The 24,309-nt window shown below is 51.2% G+C and overlaps 1 protein-coding gene across 5 annotated transcripts; it reads left to right on the top strand.

The window, feature by feature from the left end:
• Positions 1-5,253: 5,253 nt before the first annotated feature.
• LOC125628928 (killer cell lectin-like receptor subfamily F member 1) lies at positions 5,254-22,255 on the top strand. Of its 5 annotated transcripts, XR_012665016.1 has the most exons (5): positions 5,255-5,414; positions 9,868-10,022; positions 11,114-11,226; positions 11,874-12,276; positions 12,665-13,202. XR_012665016.1 is itself a non-coding variant. In XM_075119773.1 (4 exons), the coding sequence occupies exons 1-4, from the start codon at positions 5,351-5,353 to the stop codon at positions 22,237-22,239; spliced, it is 492 nt and encodes a 163-aa protein (XP_074975874.1). In that variant the 5' UTR covers positions 5,254-5,350; the 3' UTR covers positions 22,240-22,255. The 5 variants fall into 5 exon arrangements, 4 of the variants coding, with proteins under 4 accessions (XP_074975874.1, XP_074975876.1, XP_074975875.1 ...); XM_075119773.1 differs by lacking the exons at positions 11,874-12,276; positions 12,665-13,202 and adding an exon at positions 22,080-22,255 and having other exon boundaries at positions 5,254-5,414; XM_075119775.1 differs by lacking the exons at positions 11,874-12,276; positions 12,665-13,202 and adding an exon at positions 18,522-19,060 and having other exon boundaries at positions 5,254-5,414.
• Positions 22,256-24,309: the final 2,054 nt, after the last annotated feature.

Genomic DNA, 24,309 nt, shown 5'->3' with positions numbered 1-24,309 from the left:
GCTGATGTGATTAGGCCCTATGATGGTGTCCCCTGAATAGATATGTGGACACAGTTGGCAACGGGCTTTGTTGCAAGGATAGGTTCCTGGGTTAGTGGTTCTGTTGTGTGGTGTGTGGTTGCTGGTGAGTATTTGCTTCAAGTTGGGGGGCTGTCTGTAGTCAAGGACTGGCCTGTCTCCCAAGATTTGTGAGAGTGAAATGGCCCACCTTGATTATCACTACAAATGGTTTTCTTTCCCCTCCTCCACTCTCCTGCTGGTAATAGCTCATCTGAAGTGAGTGTGTATGATAACACCCATTTTTTCACGTTCTGTGTGTATATAAATCTCCTCACTGTATTTTCCACTGAATGCATCCAATGAAGTGAGCTGTAGCTCACGAAAGCTTATGCTCAACTAAATTGGTTAGTCTCTAAGGTGCCACAAGTCCTCCTTTTCTTTTTGCTTAGATGAATGGGTCTGTAGTTGCCTGGATCACTTTTTTCCCTCTTGCTTTACTAGCATCGGACACTAGATGAGGAGGAAGAGCCTCACCAGCTCTATAAAACCAGCTGGGGGAAGGCTGGGAGCAACAGGTATCAGAATAAGCTAGACCCGGGCTTCTCAAACTTTTGGTTTTGCTGGCCCCACTTTGAAAGTATTTCAGGCTATGACAACCCCCAACACCCAAACAGTCATAGCAAGTTACTGTACGGACTCATAGAAACATACGCATGGTATTGCCACCCTTACTTCTGGGCTGCTACGGGCGGGGCACTGCCCTCAGAGCTGGGCAGCTGGAGAGGGGCAGTTGTTGTAGCCCTCTTCCCCTCCTGCCCCCCTCCCCTGAGAATATTTTTGTGATCTCTTGACCGCCCCTCCCCCCGCCATAGCCTTGCAACCCCCTTTTGGGTCAGGACTCCCAGTTGGACAAATGCCGAGCTAGACAATCTCAAACCATGAACTAGTTCCCAGGCGTCTCTGGGCCGGTTCTCAGAGGAGGCAGCTCCCAGAATCAGGCCTTCGATGGCTCTCCCAGTGCAACAGGCCCTGGGTGCAGCGATCGGTTTGAAACAGGAACCCCTGCAAGATGCTCTCTTCCTTCAGTTCCTGACCCCTCCAGGGGCCGAGTGCATCTCCCCCAGCCTCAGGCAGAGCTCAGAGCAGAGTCAGCAGCAGCAGCAGCCCCTCCCTGGCGAGAGCTCCAAGCGAAGGCAGGGGCCTGGCAGAGAGAGGAGAGGGGCACAGGCAGGTCAGCGGAGGGGTGGAAGGTGGATCCCACCCCAGGAGATTTAACAGAGAGAGGAAAGCGGGGCTGTGAGAGCGCAGAACAAAGACACCCCCCAGCAAATTCCCCAACCCCAGACACCGAGATCCCGGCCTGGGAGAGGGGTTCGCTCCCCAACACTTCCTCACGACAGCTGCAGCAAGGGGTCCCTGTGGGGCGGGAGGAGCTTCCACCCCGCTCCGGCTGGCTGGATCTGGAAAGAGAGAGAGAACAGGGAGAAGAGAGTGCGGCGAGGAGTTGGTGCCCAGGGGTCCCCCTGCCCCGCTCCTAGCTCTGGACCCCCATTGCAGGGGTATCTGTGGGTGTGTTCAGGGAAGGGCCGGAGGCTCTGCTCCACCAGGGCTGAGAGTGTCAGAGCAAAGTAACTGTAACACTGCTGAGTATTTTCAATGTTGCCTCACCCTGAATGTCACTGATCCCCCAGTTTAGAATGCGTCTCCCCGGCCGCTTCTCTTGCTAATTTGAACCTCAGGGAACACATCAAATCTCTCTCCTGTCCCCCACAGCTGCTGGGTTTGGGCCACTGCCAGGGCCCTCTACACGGGGGTTAACATCTGGATCCTGGCCAAGCTGGTTCTAGCCCATGTGGCCAACCCCCAGTGACCAAAAATCACAAGTCAGAGCCCCCCAAAACCATGAGATTGGCTTAAACGAGATGAGATTTTGAAAACAACTGTGGGTTCTGTTCTTGATCTCCTGGTGGTGGAGCCTTTAGGGGTCACCTTTTCAAGCTTTTCTCCCCCTCCAGGAGGGCTAGAACAAGAAAAACTTCTGACAAAAATGGCCAACCATGCCAAAATCTTCTACCAGAATCAGAAAAAATTAGTCCAGAATGATTGAAAACAGAACAATTTTTGGTTTTTGAATTTTCCAAGAAGACAGTGAATGTTTTCTATTAAAGCCGACACTTTCCACAAAAGGTTGCCTTGAATCAAACACCCAATTTTTCTGAAAAAAAAAAAAAAATTAATTGAACCATTTCAGTGGTTCTCAAACTTTTGTCCTGGTGACCCCTTCCACACAGCAAGCCTCTGAGTGCAACCCCCCGTTATAAATTAAAAACCACTTTAATATATTTAACACTGTTATAATGGCTGGGGATGAAGCAGGGTCTGGGGGTGGAGGCTGACAGCTCATGACCCCCACATAATAACCTCATGACCCCCAGTTTGAGGACTCATGGACTACACTGAGCATGCACAGAAAGAGAGCCAGAGGGTTGAAAGGCCGCTGGGATGGACAAGGCTTGTGGGGCTCTGAGAGACTGTCCCCCCCCTCCACCCCGCAGCAGTGTGAATTCAGCTCCATCCAGGGGCAGGAATCTGAAATCAGTTAAACAGCAGAGACTTCATGCAGGCAGAGGTCCGGCTTGCCGGGCAGGGACAGCTCCTTCCCTTCCAGAACGTGGGCATCAGCAAAACTCAAGCATCAGAAACCTGGGAATTAGAGGTGAGGGACAGAGGGCCCGCCGCCCCCCAGCCTGGAAAGGGGGAAGGGACGGGGGACCCCCGCAGCCCAGAGAGGGGGAAGGGACCCCTTAGGGGGAGCGGTCACCAAATGGCGATGCCCAGCCCATGAGTCGGAGTTCCGGCGGGGGGGGGGCTCTGGAGGGGGGGGTTCCAGCCCCTGCCCCCCAGTGTCCCGGAGCTCCCCCAGCAAGCCCGGCGTGGGTTGCACGTTTCTCACCGGCTCAAGACCCTGAGGGGAAAAGGACCCTGCCAGATTTACTTGGGGGTGGGTCTTTTCCTCATGGGTTGTGTTATGAATCCCGTGGGTGGTGTTTCCCCAGCATAATGCCGCATTGTTTCCCTCCTTTATTCAAAGGCTTTTGCTACACTCAGACTCTGTGCTTGCGAGAGGGGAAGTATTGCCTCTTGGAGGCACCCGGGGGTTGTTTGTAATTGTCCCTGGTCTCTGGGTGGGGGCTCGAGCTGGTTTTGTATTGCGTTATTGAAACCCCTAGATACTCAACCTGGCCCTTGTTGCTGCTAACTCTGACGTGCAGAAGGGTTACAGTTACATAGGAATTAGATACAGTGCTCCTGTCAGCTAATTTCCAAGTTATCTGCAAAAAAAACCCTAGATTTTTCAGATGCCTAAGTAGTACCTGTTAAAGTTGCCCCCCATCTGAAATGGCACCCCAGCACCTCCCCCCCCAGCATGTACTGAGAGTTGGTCAGTCCCTGTCCCAACACATAACACCCCCCCATGTATCTCTACTTTTCTCCAGCTCCTTCCATCCTACCCCCATTTTCCCTGCACCCCTGGGTCTCTCCCTGCCCCCAGATGTCTATGGGGCTGTCTCTCCGAGGCCCCATTCCGGAGAGAAGCATGTGGCAGAGTTGAGAATGAATGGCAAGTGATAGTTACATTCCACAATTTTCCAGGGAAACTTTGTTCCCTTGGGTTTGTGGCTGGCTGCTTCTTGGCTCCGTTCCCAGCACTGACGTGCTCCCTGGGCTGCTTTTCTGGCCCCCCTGGCTGGCACGACCCTGTTCCCCAGCTCAGCTTGGACCCCTGCTTTCTCCTTAGCTTGGCCCCTCTCTCTCTGACCCAGGCAGTTCTGGCTCACACAGAGGATGGGACCCCCCTGGCCTCCTGACTCCCTGAGTAACCTGCCCACCCTGTCAATCAGGCTGACCTGGCGCATTGGCCTCTCCCCATTGTTCCTGGGGACTGGCAGTCTCAGGGTCCTGATTTCCCATTGACCCTTCCCCCTCCTTTTGGTACTGGGAGCTAGCTAACCCAAACACCCCCACTGAGTTTTAGTAAGTGGACAACAGTCGCCTTACATCAGGGAGACTTGTACCCCCAAAGGGAGCAATGTACCCCCAACTTCCTTAAACTGATGTGGCTCTCAGCCACTGTTGTAAAAGCAGGAGGGTTTATTAGCTGTCTGGAACACAGCGTAGAGAGTCCTTGGTTAGAACAGAGAGTTCCGGCATGGTCCATCCGCGTCAACCGAGAGCCCTTTGACCCCTTTGTTGTCCCAGTTCAGGAGAGCGTCCCCGATTCCAGCAGCCCCACACTGAACAACCCCCAATGTGGCTCCTCTTCAGCCCTTTGTTTTTCTTCCTGGGCAAACCTTGTCCCCTGGCCTTCCTCCTCAGCCCTTTGTTCTCCAGCTGATCCCATCCCACTGGCTTCCTGCAGAGAGTGGGCCATCCATGGTCATTAGTTGCTGGGTGCCAAATGTCTGGGCAATTGGAGTGGCCATTGTCTTCTGGGCGTCTCCGTGGGCATGGGGCCCCAGGGCCCAGGCATCTAGGCGTCGGCCACGTCTGTATCTCTGGGTCTCTACAAAGGATAAACAACCTTTTCCCACCACCTACTTAACCATGCAGCACATAGGGGAAACTGAGGCACATAGTATTCATACAAAATAGTACAGAAAATTCCCACTCTGTCACAGTTCCAACCCTCCCCCAGTCTGTGCCCGGGGCAGAGAGGCCCTTCTTTGCCCCTTCTCCCCCCGTCCCACCAGTCTCTGCCCCTGCTCGCCCAAGGATTGCAGTGGCTCTCAACTTTTCCATACTACTGTACCCCTTTCAGGAGTCTGATTTACAGACCCCAAGTTACACTTCACTTAAAAACCATTTGCTTACAAAGCCAGACATAAAAATACAAAAGTGTCACACAGCCACTATTATGGAAAAATTGCTGACTCTCTCCTTGTTACCATATAATTATAAAAGAAATCAGCTGGAAATGTACATGTCGGTGTACACTCCATAGAGCAAGATGAAGACGTCACTGTCTGGAATGTTGGTTTGCACTGAGGTCACCAGTGCTTTTAGGCAGCCCCTGGTAAAACTAGGCCAATAGCGAGATGAGCAGAGGCGGACGAGGGTTTCCTGGGGCCCTGGGCCAGAGCAAGTGGACCCTCCTCCCTCTCCGGGGCTCCCGCCCCTTGTCCAATCAGAAGCAATATGCTAATAAGGCGTATGATCTCCCCCGTGTTGTGTAGTTTCATTCTCCTTGCAGCTGGCTTTTTCAGGCACTTTCCCTTGCACGAGCAATGGGGGAAGACATGATGTGTGTGAAGGGGGGAGTTGGGGCTTCCCGCTCAGCTAATGCGCAGAGATGGGGAGATGGAGCAGGGACCTGCCTTGCAAAGGATGCTGCAACCATGGAGTCCCTGGAGGAGGTAAGCTGTGATCTTCCTCCAGAGCAGTGCCCTGGGAACCTGACTCCCACCCCGGCTCTGCAATGGGGGACTGGGGTTAGGGTGGAGACGGGGGGTTATTCTGAAGATCCCAGTGTCATCGCAGCCCTGTGATTATTGTTACAGCCCCCACAGGCAGGCTGCAGGGTGTCTCAATGTCTGTGAATGACGTACGATTTGTACAGCAGCCGCTGTTGAATTGTGTGTCCATTCTTCGGCCACAAATTGAGCTTGAATATTTTCGTTTCCCCCAAAGTGAGGTGTTGGGTTAAGGGGAGATTGGGGGCGGGGGGGTTTCCAGGAAATGAACAGTAGCTTTTAGACGTGCCAGAAAACCCAGTAAAACACCCAGAATTGCTCCCAAGTCGGCGAGATGTCCTGCCTTTCAGAAAGGGCTCCTGTTCTCTGGCAAATCCTCCCTTCGGGGGACAAATCAACCCCGTGTGCAGACGTCACTTCTCCCTTCCCGAGGAGCCTGGCCCAGAGCGCGGCACGCATCGCTTGGCCTCCTGCCCCGGTCCCTCCAGCCTCTGGGGTCCCATGCTCGTGGCTGGGGGGGGGGGGGTGTCACGGCTCCTGGGGGACAGGGTAGCCGGGGTCTTTGCAGGAGCCTTCGCGAGAGAAGCTCAGCCCCTCGGGGGCTGCGAGCAGGAGCCGCGAACAGGCCGTGTGGCCGGGGAGCTCTGCGGGTGAAGGGCAGGCGGTGTCTGACCCTGCATTGGCTTGGCTTGGGTGGGGGGGCTTGCTCGGCTCGTAACTCCAGCGGGAGAACAATGTTCCGCCGCCAGGGTGATGTTAAAGTTGAGGTGGGGGGGCGGGGGGAGAGACACCTTTAAATCTGCTTGAATGCTCTGGGTGCCGTTGTGATGCGCTGTCACCCCCAGCGCCCCTGTCTTCTTTCACTTCATCTCTCCCAGGTGGTGGGTGCAAGACCCAGGCTGTGGCTGCCTTTGTCTGTACCCCGATGGCCGGGTTCCTCTCCCTTCTCGGGGGCAGGGGTGTTGTGGCTGGGCTGGTCCCAGAATGTGAGAGAGACAAGGCGGGGAGCTGATAGCTTTTCTTGGACCAACTTCTGGTGGTGAAAGGTACAAACTCTGGAGCGCCACAGAGCTCTGCTTCGGGTTTCCTCTGATGTCCTCCCCCAGCCCTGAAGAAGAGCTCTGTGGAGCTCCGAGTTTGTATCTTCCACCAGTGGAAGTTAGTCCAGGAACAGGAATTACCCAGCTGGTCTCTCTCTTTCCTTGTTGCCGTCCTCCTCTTTCTCTCCACCCGTTTCACATCAGATGTTCAGGCTGGGAGCTCTTTGTGGCAGAGATTGTCTTACTATCTGTGTGCAGCATCCCCAAACCAACCCCTAACCCGATCCAGGACAGGAACCTCTCAGCTCTACCCTATTTCTTTCCACTGCAGTCCTGCCTCAGGGATGGAGGCCCCATTGTGCCAGATGCCATAAAAAACACATCACAAAAAGACGATCCTTTCCCCAGGGAGTGTGCAGGCGAAGCACAATAAGTAATTCTCAGCCGCTTGTGCAGAGGAGCAGCAGTGACCTCTAGTGGGAAGAGGAATTCCCATTGCTGGAGCACAGACAATCATGACAATAGTGTAATAAAGAATACAACTGCTCTAGAGGTTGGATCCCAAAGGTCTTTACCAGCCACGTCGTACTTATGGGAATCCTTTCCCCCCACTACTGACATGCAGCCACCTCTGGAGTGAAACTCCACAACTGTTCAGCAGCACACAACACGGGCAGACGATGTCTTAGGGGAATGGTTGAAGCAGAATCCACTCACCTATTGGAATTTCACAGGGCATTTGAGGGAGGCAAATTGTAGTCCCCCGAACTGTCATTTGAACCGATTCAGATCTCCCCCACTAAAGAAGAGCCATAGGATTTGTAATGACCATAATGGGACCTTGCTTTTAACTCCCAGCTGAATCCTGACACCAGCAGAGGTACAACGTCCCCAGCGCCCAGGTTGAGTCTCTGGGTTCAGTTCTGCCTTAGTCAGGGGTGTCATCCGTCTTATTTGTTTCAACACTGAGTTTCCCTTGAGGTTTCCCATTGGGAAACAGCCTGGGTCTGTCCCTGTTCAGCTTTTATAAGCTCACACCGTCAAACCTCAAGGAATTACATTGGAATGCACCAAGCCAGAGATTTCTCCCAGCCAGTGATTCCTACATCGAGCCCAGAACTTGTGACTGAGTTAGAGCAGATCATTCGTAAGAGAGCAACTCCGTGTAAAGACTTGGAGTGAATTCTCTCCTCTCTGGCCTCCCAGCACCTTGCTTTCCTGACCTACAGCGTGCCCGGCTGTTTGAGTGCTGACCCTGAGAAAAGCCCTCACTAGTACATTGAGCCTGAAGGCTTTTTACTAGGGCTGGCAAGCGATTAAAAAAAATAATCGCGCTTAATCGCACTGTTAAACAATAAGAGAATATCATTTATTTAAATATTTTTGGATGGTTTCTACATTTTCAAATATATTGATTTCAATTACAACAGAATACAAAGTGTACGGTGCTCACTTCATATTTTTGATTATTAATATTTGTACTGTAAAAAACAAAAGAAAGAGAATATTTCAATTCACCTAATACAAGTACTGGAGTGCAATCTCTTTATCATGAAAGTTGAACTTACAAATGTAGCATTATGTACAAAAAATAACTGCATTCAAAAATAAAACAATGTAAAACTTTCAAGCCTACAAGTCCACTCAGTCCTACTTCAGCCAATCGCTCAGACAAACAAGTTTGGTTACAATTTGCAGGAGATAATGTTGCCCACTTCTTATTTACAATATGACCTGAAAGTGGGAACAGACGTTAGCATGGCACTGTTGTAGCCGGCATCATAAGATATTTATGTGCCAGATGCGCTAAAGATTCATATGTCCCTCCATGCTTAAACCACCATTCCGGAGGCCATGCATCCATGCTGATGACGGGTTCTGCTCAATAACGATCCATGGCAGAGTGGACCGAGGCATGTTCATTTTCATCATCTGAGTCAGGTGCCACCAGCAGAGGGTTGATTTTCTTTTTTGGTGGTTTGGGTTCTGTAGTTTCCATATCAGAGTGTTGCTCTTTGAAGACATCTGACAGCATGCTCCACACCCCATCCCGATCACATTTTGGAAGGTACTTCAGATTCTTAAACCTTGGGTTGAGTGCTGAATCTATCTTTAGAAAGCTCACACTGGTACCTCCTTTGCGTTTTGTCAAATCTGCTGTGAAAGTGTTCTTAAAATGAACATGTGTTGGATCATCATCCGAGACTGCTATAGCATGAAATATAGGGCAGAATGTGGGTAAAACAGAACAGGAGACCTACAATTCTCCCCCAAGGAGTTCAGTCACAATTTAATTAACGCATTTATTTTTTTTAACGAGCATTATCAGCATGGAAGCATGTCCTCTGGAATGGTGGCCAAAGCATGAAGGGGCAGATGAATGTTTAGCATATCTGGCACATAAATACCTTGCAATGCCAGCTACAAAAGTGCCATGCGAATGCCTGTTCTCACTTTCAGGTGACATTGTAAATAAGAAGGGGGCAGCAGTATCTCCTGTCAAGGTAAACAAAACTTGTTTGTCTTAGCGATTGGCTGAACAAGAAGTAGGACTGACTGGACTTGTAGGCTCTAAAGTTTTACGTTGTTTGGTTTTTGAGTGCAGTTATGTAAGAAAAAAATCCACATCTGTAAGTTACACTTTCACGATAAAGAGATTGCACTACAGGACTTGTATGAGGTGAATTGAAAAATACTATTTCTTTTATCATTTTTACAGTGCAAATATTTGTAATCAAAAATAATCATGTAAAGTGAGCACTGTGCCCTTTGTGTTCTGTGTTGTAATAGCAATCAATATATTTGCAAATGTAGAAAAACACCCAAAAATATTTAATCAATTTCAATTGGTATTCTATTTTTTAACAGTGTGATTAATCACGATTAATTTTTTTAATCACAGTTAATTTTTTCAGTTAATCACGTGAGTTAACAATTGACAGCCCTGCTTTTTACACAACTGTAGGGGAAACTTCAGCAATGTCTAGAACTAGAGCTGATACAGTGTAAGCCTAGGTCATGAAAAACGTGGAAAGAAATGACAGTTTGATGTCCTTTGAAGGAAGTAGAAAAGTGAAAGTCCTCCCCCACTTTTCAAATGGAGGGAACTGTTAAGAGTAAATGTTTATTTCCCCTCCAAAACTGAATGAAATCCTCCCTCCCACCCTCAAAACCAGTATTTCCATTCAAAGTCCACTCCCCCATCAAAAAATGAAAAATGGCAATCAAAATAAAACCTTTCATTTGGCTCAAAATGGCATTTTCCATTAAAAAACAACTTTGAACAAGAGTTTTCATCCAGCTGTAGTTTGAAGGTTCAGAATTAATGACACCTCGGTTCCCATCTCTCCCTCCAGAGGGATCCGGGTGCAAACTCTGCCCCAGGGACTGGCTGCTGCATGGGGACAAGTGCTACTGGCTGTCTAAGGAGCGTAAAGACTGGACTGGGAGCCGTGACGACTGCTCGGGGAAGAGCTCTCGCATGCTCGTGATCCAGAACCGGGAGGAGATGGTAACATAAAATACAGGCTCATCCAAATCCAGCTGGAGAAAGACGTATGTCACTAGTTACAATCCCAGTGTAGCCTGACTCTACCACCCCCCCGCAAATCAAACTCCACACTGGGGTGTTTTCTCCCCTTCTAGGGGTCTGGTTTATTAACATACAGTTCAGAACAAGAACCCCACAGCTTTCCCACCCCATTCTGCCCAGCTGGCTCCTGTAGGCGTTTCACTCCCAGGCTCTCTGTCTGAGAGCTCAGCAGAGCCCTTCTGCATAGAGCTACTCACACAAACCTCCTACCCCATCAAATCTCTCCCTGCCCAGACTGGCTGCCCTTGTAGCCCCACCAGGTCTGGCTCCTGGTCACCTGCTTCCATCACCTTTGCCTCTGAGTCCAGGGGCACCTAGTCACAGATGAGGCTCAACCCAGGACTCCCTTAAAGGGCCAGCTCACCCTGTGCCACCAAGGACTGGTGCTGATGTTACCATGTCTGCATAGAGAGAGCCACGTTTACCTGCACTGGGACCCTGCCCACCCAGGGGAGAGGGTGAACTAACTCAGGGGCTGGTGGGGTCTCCTGCTGGCATTATGGGCGGAGCTACTGAAGGAGAGAGCAGGCACTTCATGGGATTGTGAGGATGTGACGCAGCAGGGAGGGGTGAAGTGTTGACCTGGGAATGTGACCTGGGAATGGGAGACCTGAGAGCCTGTCACCTGAGCCAGGAGGGGGAGCGGGAAGTAACACCTCTGCCCAGGAATGTGAAGACAGGCTGCAAGAGAGAGCTGCTAGGAGGGTTCAGTTTTCAGTTTGGGGCTGGGTGGAGGAACACAGGGAACCCCAGGGCTGGGGTCTAAGCTCCCTGCTCCCCCAGAAGGACTTGACTGAGGGGTCCTGGTTGTACCCACAAGCTCTGTTTTGGACTGTGTTCCTGTTGTCTAATAAACCTTCTGTTTTACTGGCTGGCTGAGAGTCTCAGTGAATCCCAAGAAGAGGGGTGCAGGGCCTGGACTCCCCCACATTCCGTGACAGGGATCACTAAGGGAATTCTAGCATGTTACAGGATACTCATCCCCACTCCCTCTGCTTTGCACATCACAGGATTTCATACAAGATGTTGTACAAGATGCAAACTACATCTGGATTGGCCTTAAAGTGACACCCCCAGGGGGGAAATGGACCTGGGTGGACGGTTCCCCATTAGATCCAGTGCGGTGAGTGCTGCTTGACGTTTACTCTTTGAGATGTTTGGGAAAAGCTCCCATTGTATAACTTGCTCATGTTAAATGTCCAACGTCTGTTCGAGGCCTGGTCTACACTGAAAAGTCTTAGCCCTGGTCTACACTAGGACTTTAGGTCGAATTTAGCAGCGTTAAATCGATTTAAACCTGCACCCGTCCACACAATGAAGCCCTTTATTTCGACTTAAAGGGCTCTTAAAATCGATTTCCTTACTCCACCCCTGACAAGTGGATTAGCGCTTAAATCGACGTTGCCGGCTCGAATTTGGGGTACTGTGGACACAATTCGATGGTATTGGCCTCCGGGAGCTATCCCAGAGTGCTCCATTATGACCGCTCTGGACAGCACTCTCAACTCAGATGCACTGGCCAGGTAGACCGGAAAAGAACCGCGAACTTTTGAATCTCATTTCCTGTTTGGCCAGCGTGGCAAGCTGCAGGTGACCATGCAGAGCTCATCAGCGGAGGTGACCATGATGGAGTCCCAGAATCGCAAAAGAGCTCCAGCATGGACCGAACGGGAGGTACGGGATCTGATCGCTGTTTGGGGAGAGGAATCCGTGCTATCAGAACTCCGTTCCAGTTTTCGAAATGCCAAAACCTTTGTCAAAATCTCCCAGGGCATGAAGGACAGAGGCCATAACAGGGACCCGAAGCAGTGCCGCGTGAAACTGAAGGAGCTGAGGCAAGCCTACCAGAAAACCAGAGAGGCGAACAGCCGCTCTGGGTCAGAGCCCCAAACATGCCGCTTCTTTGATGAGCTGCATGCCATTTTAGGGGGTTCAGCCACCACTACCCCAGCCGTGTTGTTTGACTCCTTCAATGGAGATGGAGGCAATAAGGAAGTAGGTTTTGGGGACGAAGATGATGATGAGGAGGTTGTAGATAGCTCACAGCAAGCAAGTGGAGAAACCGGTTTTCCCGACAGCCAGGAACTGTTTCTCACCCTAGACCTGGAGCCAGTACCCCCCGAACCCACCCAAGGCTGCCTCCTGGACTCAGCAGGCGGAGAAGGGACCTCTGGTGAGTGTACCTTTTAAAATGCTATACATGGTTTAAAAGCAAGCATGTGAAAGGATTACTTTGCCCTGGCATTTGCGGTTCTGCCTTTGCAAAAGGTTTCTGGGGAGGGCAGCCTTATTTCGTCCTTCATGGTAGGACACTTTACCACTCCAGGCCAGTAACACGTACTCGGGAATCACTGTAGAACAAAGCATTGCAGTGTACGTTTGCTGGCATTCAACCAAAATCCGTTCACGCGGTGGGAGGAGGCAAAATGCGACCTTGTAACGAAAGCACATGTGCTATGTATGTAATGTTAACAGCAAGGTTTACCCTGAAAGAGTGTAGCCACTGTTTTATAAAATGTGTCTTTTTAAATACCGCTGTCCCTTTTTTTTTAATCCACCAGCTGCATGTGTTTCAATGATCACAGGATCTTCTCCTTCCCAGAGGCTAGTGAAAATTAGAAAGAAAAAAAAACGCACTCGCGATGAAATGTTCTCCGAGCTCATGCTGTCCTCCCACACTGACAGAGCACAGACGAATGCATGGAGGCAAATAATGTCAGAGTGCAGGAAAGCACAAAATGACCGGGAGGAGAGGTGGAGGGCTGAAGAGAGTAAGTGGCGGGCTGAAGACAGGGCTGAAGCTCAAAGGTGGCGGCAGCGTGATGAGAGGAGGCAGGATTCAATGCTGAGGCTGCTGCAGGACCAAACCAGTATGCTCCAGTGTATGGTTGAGCTGCAGCAAAGGCAGCTGGAGCACAGACTGCCACTGCAGCCCCTCTGTAACCAACCGCCCTCCTCCCCAAGTTCCATAGCCTCCACACCCAGACGCCCAAGAACGCGGTGGGGGGGCCTCCGGCCAACCAGCCACTCCACCACAGAGGATTGCCCAAAAAAAAGAAGGCTGTCATTCAATAAATTTTAAAGTTGTAAACTTTTAAAGTGCTGTGCTTAAAGTGCTGTGTGGCATTTTCCTTCCCTCCTCCACCACCCCTCCTGGGATACCTTGGTAGTCATCCCCCTATTTGTGTGATGAATGAATAACGAATGCATGACTGTGAAGCAGCAATGACTTTATTGCCTCTGCAAGCAATGATTAAAGGGAGGAGGGGAGGGTGGTTAGCTTAAAGGGAAGTAGAGTGAACCAAGGGGCGGGGGGGTTCATCAAGGAGAAACAAACAGAACTTTCACACCGTAGCCTGGCCAGTCATGAAACTGGTTTTCAAAGCTTCTCTGATGCGTACCGCGCCCTCCTGTGCTCTTCTAACCGCCCTGGTGTCTGGCTGCGCGTAACCAGCAGCTAGGCGATTTGCCTCTACCTCCCACCCCGCCATAAACGTCTCCCCCTTACTCTCACAGATATTGTGGAGCACACAGCAAGCAGTAATAACAGTGGGAATATTGGTTTCGCTGAGGTCTAAGCGAGTCAGTAAACTGCGCCAGCGCGCCTTTAAACGTCCAAATGCACATTCTACCACCATTCTGCACTTGCTCAGCCTGTAGTTGAACAGCTCCTGACCACTGTCCAGGCTGCCTGTGTATGGCTTCATGAGCCATGGCATTAAGGGGTAGGCTGGGTCCCCAAGGATACATATAGGCATTTCAACATCCCCAACAGTTATTTTCTGGTCTGGGAATAAAGTCCCTTCCTGCAGCTTTTGAAACAGACCAGAGTTCCTGAAGATGTGAGCATCATGCACCTTTCCCGGCCATCCCACGTTGATGTTGGTGAAACGTCCCTTGTGATCCACCAGAGCTTGCAGCACTATCGAAAAGTACCCCTTGCGGTTTATGTACTCGGCGGCTTGGTGCTCCAGTGCCAAGATAGGGATATGGGTTCCGTCTATAGCCCCACCACAGTTAGGGAATCCCATTGCAGCAAAGCCATCCACTATGACCTGCACATTTCCCAGGGTCACTACCCTTGATATCAGCAGATCTTTGATTGCGTGGGCTACTTGCATCACAGCAGCCCCCACAGTAGATTTGCCCACTCCAAATTGATTCCCAACTGACCGGTAGCTGTCTGGCGTTGCAAGCTTCCACAGGGCTATCGCCACTCGCTTCTCAACTGTGAGGGCTGCTCTCATCTTGGTATTCATGCGCTTCAGGGCAGGGGAAAGCAAGTCACAAAGTTCCATGAAAGTGCCCCTACGCATGCGAAAGTTTCGCAGCCACTGGGAATCGTCCCAGACCTGCAACACTATGCGGTCCCACCAGTCTGTGCTTGTTTCCCGAGCCCAGAATCGGCGTTCCACAGCATGAACCTGCCCCATTAGCACCATGATGCATGCATTGGCAGGGCCCATGCTTTCAGAGAAATCTGTGTCCATGTCCTGATCACTCACGGGACCGTGCTGACGTCGCCTCCTCGCCCGGTATCGCGTTGCCATGTTCTGGTGCTGCATATACTGCTGAATAATGCGTGTGGTGTTTAATGTGCTCCTAATTGCCAAAGTGAGCTGAGCGGGCTCCATGCTTGCAGTGGTATGGCGTCTGCACAGGTAACTCAGGAAAAAAGGCGCGAAATGATTGTCTGCCCTTGCTTTCACGGGGGGGGGAGGGAGGGAACAGGGGGCTGACGATATGTACCCAGAACCACCCGCGACAATGTTTTAGCCCATCAGGCATTGGGATCTCAACCCAGAATTCCAATGGGCAGCGGAGACTGCGGGAACTGTGGGATAGCTACCCACAGTGCAACGCTCCGGAAGTCGACGCTTGCCTCGGTACTGTGGAAGCACTCCGCCGAGTTAATGCACTTAATGCACTTTAGAGCATTTTCTGTGGGGACACACACACTCGAATATATAAAACCGATTTCTAAAAAACCGACTTCTATAAATTCGACTTAATTTCGTAGTGTAGACATACCCTTAGCCCTGGGCTACACTAGGACTTCAGGTCGAACTTAGCAGCATTAAATCGATGTAAACCTGCACCCGTCCACACGATGAAGCCCTTTATTTCGACTTAAAGGGCTCTTAAAATCGATTTCCTTACTCCACCCCTGACAAGTGGATTAGTGCTTAAATCGGCCTTGCCAGCTCGAATTTGGGGTACTGTGGACACAATTCGATGGTATTGGCCTCCAGGAGCTATCCCAGAGTGCTCCATTGTGACCGCTCTGGACAGCACTCTCAACTCAGATGCACTGGCCAGGTAGACAGGAAAAGAACCGCGAACTTTTGAATCTCATTTCCTGTTTGGCCAGCGTGGCAAGCTGCAGGTGACCATGCAGAGCTCATCAGCGGAGGTGACCATGATGGAGTCCCAGAATCGCAAAAGAGCTCCAGCATGGACCGAACGGGAGGTACGGGATCTGATCGCTGTTTGGGGAGAGGAATCCATGCTATCAGAACTCTGTTCCAGTTTTCGAAATGCCAAAACCTTTGTCAAAATCTCCCAGGGCACGAAGGACAGAGGCCCGAAGCAGTGCCACGTGAAACTGAAGGAGCTGAGGCAAGCCTACCAGAAAACCAGAGAGGCGAATGGCCGCTCCAGGTCAGAGCCCCAAACATGCCGCTTCTATGATGAGCTGCATGCCACTTTAGGGGGTTCAGCCACCACTACCCCAGTGTTGTTTGACTCCTTCAATGGAGATGGAGGCAATACGGAAGCAGGTTTTGGGGACGAAGAAGATGATGATGATGATGAGGTTGTAGATAGCTCACAGCAAGCAAGCGGAGAAACCGGTTTTCCGACAGCCAGGAACTGTTTCTCACCCTGGACCTGGAGCCAGTACCCCCCGAACCCACCCAAGGCTGCCTCCTGGACCCAGCAGGCGGAGAAGGGACCTCCGGTGAGTGTACCTTTTAAAATACTATACATGGTTTAAAAGCAAGCACGTGAAAGGATTACTTTGCCCTGGCATTCACGGTTCTCCTGGATGTACTCCCAAAGCCTTTGCAAAAGGTTTCTGGGGAGGGCAGCCTTATTGCGTCCTTCATGGTAGGACACTTTACCACTCCAGGCCAGTAACACGTACTCGGGAATCATTGTACAACAAAGCATTGCAGTGTATGTTTGCTGGCGTTCAGACAACATCCGTTCTTTATCTCTCTGTGTTATCCTCAGGAGAGTGAGATATCATTCATGGTCACCTGGTTGAAATAGAGTGCTTTTCTTCAGGGGACACTCAGAGGAGGAGTACAGGAATGTTATCAGGAGGGCCAAATCGCACCTGGAGCTGCAGCTAGCCAGAGATGTCAAGAGTAACAAGAAGGGTTTCTTCAGGTATGTTGGCAACAAGAAGAAAGCCAAGGAATGTGTGGGCCCCTTACTGAATGAGGGAGGCAAACTAGTGACAGAGGATGTGGAAAAAGCTAATGTACTCAATGCTTTTTTTGCCTCTGTTTTCACTAACAAGGTCAGCTCCCAGACTGCTACGCTGGGCATCACAAAATGGGGAAGAGATGGACAGCCCTCTGTGGAGATAGAGTTGGTTAGGGACTATTTAGAAAAGCTGGACGTGCACAAGTCCATGGGGCCGGACGAGTTGCATCCGAGAGTGCTGAAGGAACTGGCGGCTGTGATTGCAGAGCCATTGGCCATTATCTTTGAAAACTCGTGGCGAACCGGGGAAGTCCCGGATGACTGGAAAAAGGCTAATGTAGTGCCAATCTTTAAAAAAGGGAAGAAGGAGGATCCTGGGAACTACAGGCCAGTCAGCCTCACTTCAGTCCCTGGAAAAATCATGGAGCAGGTCCTCAAAGAATCAATCCTGAAGCACTTGCATGAGAGGAAAGTGATCAGGAACAGCCAGCATGGATTCACCAAGGGAAGGTCATGCCTGACTAATCTAATCGCCTTCTATGATGAGATTACTGGTTCTGTGGATGAAGGGAAAGCAGTGGATGTATTGTTTCTTGACTTTAGCAAAGCTTTTGACACGGTCTCCCACAGTATTCTTGTCAGCAAGTTAAGGAAGTATGGGCTGGATGAATGCACTACAAGGTGGGTAGAAAGCTGGCTAGATTGTCGGGCTCAACGGGTAGTTATCAATGGCTCCATGTCTAGTTGGCAGCCGGTATCAAGTGGAGTGCCCCAAGGGTCGGTCCTGGGGCCGGTTTTGTTCAATATCTTCATAAATGATCTGGAGGATGGTGTGGATTGCACTCTCAGCAAATTTGCGGATGATACTAAACTGGGAGGAGTGGTAGATACGCTGGAGGGGAGGGATAGGATACAGAAGGACCTAGACAAATTGGAGGATTGGGCCAAAAAAATCTGATGAGGTTCAATAAGGATAAGTGCAGGGTCCTGCACTTAGGACGGAAGAACCCAATGCACAGCTACAGACTAGGGACCGAATGGCTAGGCAGCAGTTCTGCGGAAAAGGACCTAGGGGTGACAGTGGACGAGAAGCTGGATATGAGTCAGCAGTGTGCCCTTGTTGCCAAGAAGGCCAATGGCATTTTGGGATGTATAAGTAGGGGCATAGCGAGCAGATCGAGGGACGTAATCGTTCCCCTCTATTCGACATTGGTGAGGCCTCATCTGGAGTACTGTGTCCAGTTTTGGGCCCTACACTTCAAGAAGGATGTGGATAAATTGGAGAGAGTCCAGCGAAGGGCAACAAAAATGATTAGGGGTCTGGAACACATGAGTTATGAGGAGAGGCTGAGGGAGATGGGATTGTTTAGCCTGCAGAAGAGAAGAATGAGGGGGGATTTGATAGCTGCTTTCAACTACCTGAAAGGGGGTTCCAAAGAGGATGGCTCTAGACTGTTCTCAATGGTATCAGATGACAGAACGAGGAGTAATGGTCTCAAGCTGCAGTGGGGGAGGTTTAGATTGTATATTAGGAAAAACTTTTTCACTAAGAGGGTGGTGAAACACTGGAATGCGTTACCTAGGGAGGTGGTAGAATCTCCTTCCTTAGAGGTTTTTAAGGTCAGGCTTGACAAAGCCCTGGCTGGGATGATTTAACTGGGAATTGGTCCTGCTTTGAGCAGGGGGTTGGACTAGATGACCTTCTGGGGTCCCTTCCCACCCTTATATTCTATGATTGGAGCTCATTCCTGCTGGGCTGTTTGCCTGTGGCTAAAAACAGAAATGTTCCCTGCTGTTAGCCACAGGGAGGGGGGAGGGTTGAGAGGGTAGCCACGCGGTGGGGGGAGGCAAAATGCGACCTTGTAACGAAAGGACATGTGCTATGTATGTAATGTTAACAGCAAGGTTTACCCTGAAAGAGTGTAGCCACTGTTTTATAAAATGTGTCTTTTTAAATACCGCTGTCCCTTTTTTTTCCTCCACCAGCTGCATGTGTTTCAATGATCACAGGATCTTCTCCTTCCCAGAGGCTAGTGAAGCTTAGAAAGAAAAAAAAACGCACTCGCGATGAAATGTTCTCCGAGCTCATGCTGTCCTCCCACACGGACAGAGCCCAGACGAATGCATGGAGGCAAATAATGTCAGAGTGCAGGAAAGCACAAAATGACCGGGAGGAGAGGTGGAGGGCTGAAGAGAGTAAGTGGCGGGCTGAAGACAGGGCTGAAGCTCAAAGGTGGCGGCAGCGTGATGAGAGGAGGCAGGATTCAATGCTGAGGCTGCTGCAGGACCAAACCAGTATGCTCCAGTGTATGGTTGAGCTGCAGCAAAGGCAGCCGGAGCACAGACTGCCACCACAGCCCCTGTGTAACCAACCACCCTCCTCCCCAAGTTCCATAGCCTCCACACCCAGACGCCCAAGAACGCGGTGGGGGGGGCCACCGGCCAACCAGCCACTCCTCCACAGAAGATTGCCCCAAAAAAAGAAGGCTGGCCTTCAATAAATTTTAAAGTTGTAAACTTTTAAAGTGCTGTGTGGCATTTTCCTTCCCTCCTCCACCACCCCTCCTGGGCTACCTTGGTAGTCATCCCCCTATTTGTGTGATGAATGAATAAAGAATACATGAATGTGAAGCAAGAATGACTTTATTGCCTCTGCAAGCGGTGATCGAAGGGAGGAGGGGAGGGTGGTTAGCTTACAGGGAAGTAGAGTGAACCAAGGGGCGGGGGGTTTCATCAAAGAGAAACAAACAGAGCTTTCACACTGTAGCCTGGCCAGTCATGAAACTGGTTTTCAAAGCTTCTCTGATGCATACCGCGCCCTCCTGTGCTCTTCTAACCGCCCTGGTGTCTGGCTGCGCGTAACCAGAAGCCAGGCGATTTGCCTCTACCTCCCACCTCGCCATAAACATCTCCCCCTTACTCTCACAGATATCATGGAACACACAGCAAGCAGTAATAACAGTGGGAATATTGGTTTTGCTGAGGTCTAAGCGAGTCAGTAAACTGCGCCAGCGTGCCTTTAAACGTCCAAATGCACATTCTACCACCATTCTGCACTTGCTCAGCCTGTAGTTGAACCGCTCCTGACTACTGTCCAGGCTGCCTGTGTACGGCTTCATGAGCCATGGCATTAAGGGGTAGGCTGGGTCCCCAAGGATACATATAGGCATTTCAACATCCCCAACAGTTATTTTCTGGTCTGGGAATAAAGTCCCTTCCTGCAGCTTTTGAAACAGACCAGAGTTCCTGAAGATGCGAGCGTCATGTACCTTTCCCGGCCATCCCACGTTGATGTTGGTGAAATGTCCCTTGTGATCCACCAGAGCATGTAGCACTATTGAAAAGTACCCCTTGCGGTTTATGTACTCGGCGGCTTGGTGCTCCGGTGCCAAGATAGGGATATGGGTTCCGTCTATGGCCCCACCACAGTTAGGGAATCCCATTACAGCAAAGCCATCCACTATGACCTGCACTTTTCCCAGGGTCACTACCCTTGATATCAGCAGATCTTTGATTGCGTGGGCTACTTGCATCACAGCAGCCCCCACAGTAGATTTGCCCACTCCAAATTGATTCCCAACTGACTGGTAGCTGTCTGGCGTTGCAAGCTTCCACAGGGCTATCGCCACTCGCTTCTCAACTGTGAGGGCTGCTCTCATCTTGGTATTCATGCTCTTCAGGGCAGGGGAAAGCAAGTCACAAAGTTCCATGAAAGTGCCCTTACGCATGCAAAAGTTTCGCAGCCACTGGGAATCGTCCCAGACCTGCAACACTATGCGGTCCCACCAGTCTGTGCTTGTTTCCCGAGCCCAGAATCGGCGTTCCACAGCATGAACCTGCCCCATTAGCACCATGATGCATGCATTGGCAGGGCCCATGCTTTCAGAGAAATCTGTGTCCATGTCCTGATCACTCACATGACCGCGCTGACGTCGCCTCCTCGCCCGGTATCGCTTTGCCAGGTTCTGGTGCTGCATATACTGCTGGATAATGCGTGTGGTGGTTAATGTGCTCCTAATTGCCAAAGTGAGCTGAGCGGCCTCCATGCTTGCCTTGGTATGGCGTCCGCACAGAAAAAAGGTGCGGAACGATTGTCTGCCGTTGCTCTGACGGAGGTAGGGGCGACTGACGATACGGCTTACAGGGTTGGCTTCAGGGAGCTAAAATCAACAATGGGTGTGCCTGTACATCAAGGAGTATTTCAGGCAGGACTTCACGGAGGGTTCCAATAAGAAATGGTGCACCTAAGTTATTGTTCTTATTGGAACAAGGAGGTTAGCCTGGCCTCTGATTGATACATGGCTAGATTTACCTCGCTGCACCTTCTCTGTGAGTGACTGCAGTGTGACCTAGAGGAATGAGTCCCCTAGACGGGGGAGGAGGCAAATGAGTACAAAACAAATCTGGTCTATTTCTTGTTTTGATCCACTCCATCTATCTTTTACATCTTTGGCTGGCAGCAGACGGTGCAGAAGGACTGCATGCCATCCACATCTCATGGCTGCTCAGCAGAAGATGGTGCAGTAGGACTGCTAGCCATCCTCTTCTCTTGCCTGCCCGGCAGAAGATGATGCAATAGGACTGCTAGCAATCCGTATCGCCTGCCTGCTCACCATAAGACAGTTCAATAGGACTGACTGCAGGACTAAAGAGAATGACCTGGTCAAGTCACTCCAAATTTAGTCCCTGCGCCCATGTCTGCCCAGGCGCTCCCAGCCGACATGGCCAGGAGCACCTCGGACATGACGAGGACGGCTACCAGTCGTACTGTACCGTCTGCTGCCACAAGGCAATGGGTTGCTGCTACTGTGTAGCAATGCCGTACCACGTCTGTCAGCACCCAGGAGAAATATGGTGACGGTTACCTGAGCGGGCTCCATGCTTGCCGTGGTACGGCGTCTGCACAGGTAACTCAGGAAAAAAGGCGCGAAACGATTGTCTGCCCTTGCTTTCACGGAGGGAGGGAGGGAAGGGGGCCTGACGATATGTACCCAGAACCACCCGCGACAATGTTTTAGCCCCATCAGGCATTGGGATCTCAACCCAGAATTCCAATGGGCAGCGGAGACTGCGGGAACTGTGGGATAGCTATCCACAGTGCAACGCTCCGGAAGTCGACTCTAGCCTCGGTACTGTGGAAGCACTCCGCTGAGTTAGTGCACTTAATGCATTTTCTGTGGGGGACACACACACTCGAATATATAAAACCAATTTCTAAAAAAACGACTTCTGAAAATTCGACCTTATTCCGTAGTATAGACATACACTAAGCAAGTCATTTTTAAGTCAGGAGAAACTTGGGGTACGCAAGACAAATCAGACTCCTGAAAGGGGTGCAGTGGTCTGGAAAGGTTGAGAGCCACTGCCCTAAGTCATCTCACAGCCTGGGACATCTTCTCGACTGATGGTCCGCAGGGAAGTTAGAGATGAAGGACAACACCAGAGCCAAGCTTCCCATTACGGGGAGGGGGAGGAAAGACTCACCCCTGGGCCTTTCCTTGTTACAGGGACCCACAGTGACACGGACTCTCTCTCACTCTGCAGCTTCTCAGGCTCTGCTGCTGGGAACAGCTGCGGGTGGATAAAAGGCAGCCAGGTTCTGTCTGAGACGTGTGCCGCAGAGCTCAAATGGATCTGCCAGAAAGAAGCGGCCGTGATAGAAACAGTGCAACTGAGGATCCACATTTGTGTAGCTGTAATGTGAAGTACCCCCTGTTTAGTCTCCTGGGTACGGCCCTATCAAATTCACCCATCCAGTTTGGTCAATTTCATGGTCATGAGATTTTTAAAATTCTTTTAAATTTCACAGTTTTAGCTATTTCAATCTGAAATGTCACCCTGTTGTAACTGTGTGGATCCCATCCCAGAAGAGGGTCATGGGGGGTCTCAAGGCTATTGGGGGAGGGGTGTCACGGTATTGCTCCCCTTACATCGGCACTGCTCCTGGCAGTGGTGCGACCTTCAGAGCTGGGCTCCCGGCCGGCAGCCACGGAGCTTTCTGCTGCTGGGGGAGGTTCCTGGCAGTGGCTCTGATCTGGCCCTGGGAGCAGCCCATGCAGGGGAAGAGGTCCTGTTCCTCCCCAGCCCAGCCCGAACTTGCAGCTAGAGCCTGGCACACGGTAGGAGCCCCTGCCCGGGACGCTCCCAGCCCTGCCCCTCCCCCATTCCAGGGTCCAGCACTCAGAGGTTAAAAGGGCCTGGAGCTGGCGGGTGGCGGGGTTCCCTCCTGACCACCGCTCTCGGGGCAGTTGCCCACATCACCCATGCATAAGGCTGGCCCTCCCGCCCCCCCCCCCCCCAATCCACCATGCCACCCTCACTTCTGCACTGTTGCTGGCAGCAGCGCTGCCTTCAGAGCTGGGCACCAGACCAGCAGCTGCTGCTCTCTGGCCGCCCAGCTCTGAAGGCAGCGTAGACATAAGGGGGGTAGTTCTGGGACATATTTCCCGCCCCCCCCAGATAGATTTCACAGGGGAGACCAGATTTCACAGTCTGTGATGCATTTTTCATGGTCATGAATTTGGTAAAGCCCTACTCACGGGGCGGGACTGTGGCTTTAGGCAGAGCCAACTCTGGGAGGTGCTGGGACTCAGGTGCCCCGCGCAGTCACAGTTCCTCTCCTCAGTCCTTCTCACTGGGCTGGGGCCTTGGGGTGTCATTTTTAACTGCCCCAAACCTGCAGTAAGTTAATACCCTGCAATGCTTCCCAGGGTACCCAGGGCTGGGAGGCACCTCGCCACCACCTGCCCTTTGCCTGATGGAGCCTTGTCTGTGCCTGCCAGGGGTCAGCTCCCCAATTCCACTGGCCACACGCACTTGCTGCTGGGCCTGCAGTCACTGCAGGGTAGGAACAGGCCCACTCTGCCCTCAAGCCCTCTGAGCATCAGTCTGGAGCTTCCAGCCCCTGGTCCCCTGGGCACTGGCAGGATTCACAGATTCACTATTTCCAAAGGAACAGTAACATCCTCGGCCCCAGCTTACCAGCTCTAGCTCAGATCACTGCTCCACTTGACACACAGCGCTGCCATAGGCTCACAGTGAAATCACGCCTCGGTTCAACAAAGCCAAGAGTCAAGTGGAAGTGTTGGAAACAAATGGTTACATAAAACAAAGTCATAACATGTGTTCTAGAGCCTAGACCGAACTAACAAGGTATTCTCCTGTCTAACCAAGTACAGCTCACCCGATATCCTTGCAGCACTTCAGAGCCACGCAGGCTCGGACCCTTCTTTCATGAGACATGCGTACAGTCAGTTTGTCTCCAAGGGCAAGGATCCAGTAGGTCTCTGCACACCGAGAGAGATCAGACCGATCCTTTGTCTTTATGCTTAAACACCACAGATGGACACACACACAGCCCCCTGCTCTTAGTTTCTTCCTGTAGATTTCCCTTTTTTGTGGATTTTGCACTCTAATTTTACACCTGGCTCAGTGGCAAAGAGACATCCTATGTCAGGCTCACAATACACAGATGGCCAGGCAGGGAGGTAACCTCAGTTGTCTCCTGTCTGAAAGGAGCATCCGGGGTACATCACCTCCCGTGACCTGCCTTGACTCCAAGGCCTTAAGGGCACCATTGTCCGTCTGGAGACACAGCTCCTTACATAGTATCCGCACAGAGGTCTCGCTCCGATTATGGCAGCTTTTAGCAGAAGCTTTTTTCTGCTCAAAAAATTAAAAATATGTGCGACTCAATAATTATGCGCATGCGCAGTAGCACAGAATTCCCCCAGGAGCAATTACAGGGACACAATAACACCATCTCCTTGTATGG

This window comes from Caretta caretta, chromosome 14 (genome assembly GCF_965140235.1).
Source record: "Caretta caretta isolate rCarCar2 chromosome 14, rCarCar1.hap1, whole genome shotgun sequence".
Taxonomy (NCBI): domain Eukaryota; kingdom Metazoa; phylum Chordata; order Testudines; family Cheloniidae; genus Caretta; species Caretta caretta.
This window is presented reverse-complemented; position numbering and strand designations above follow the sequence as displayed.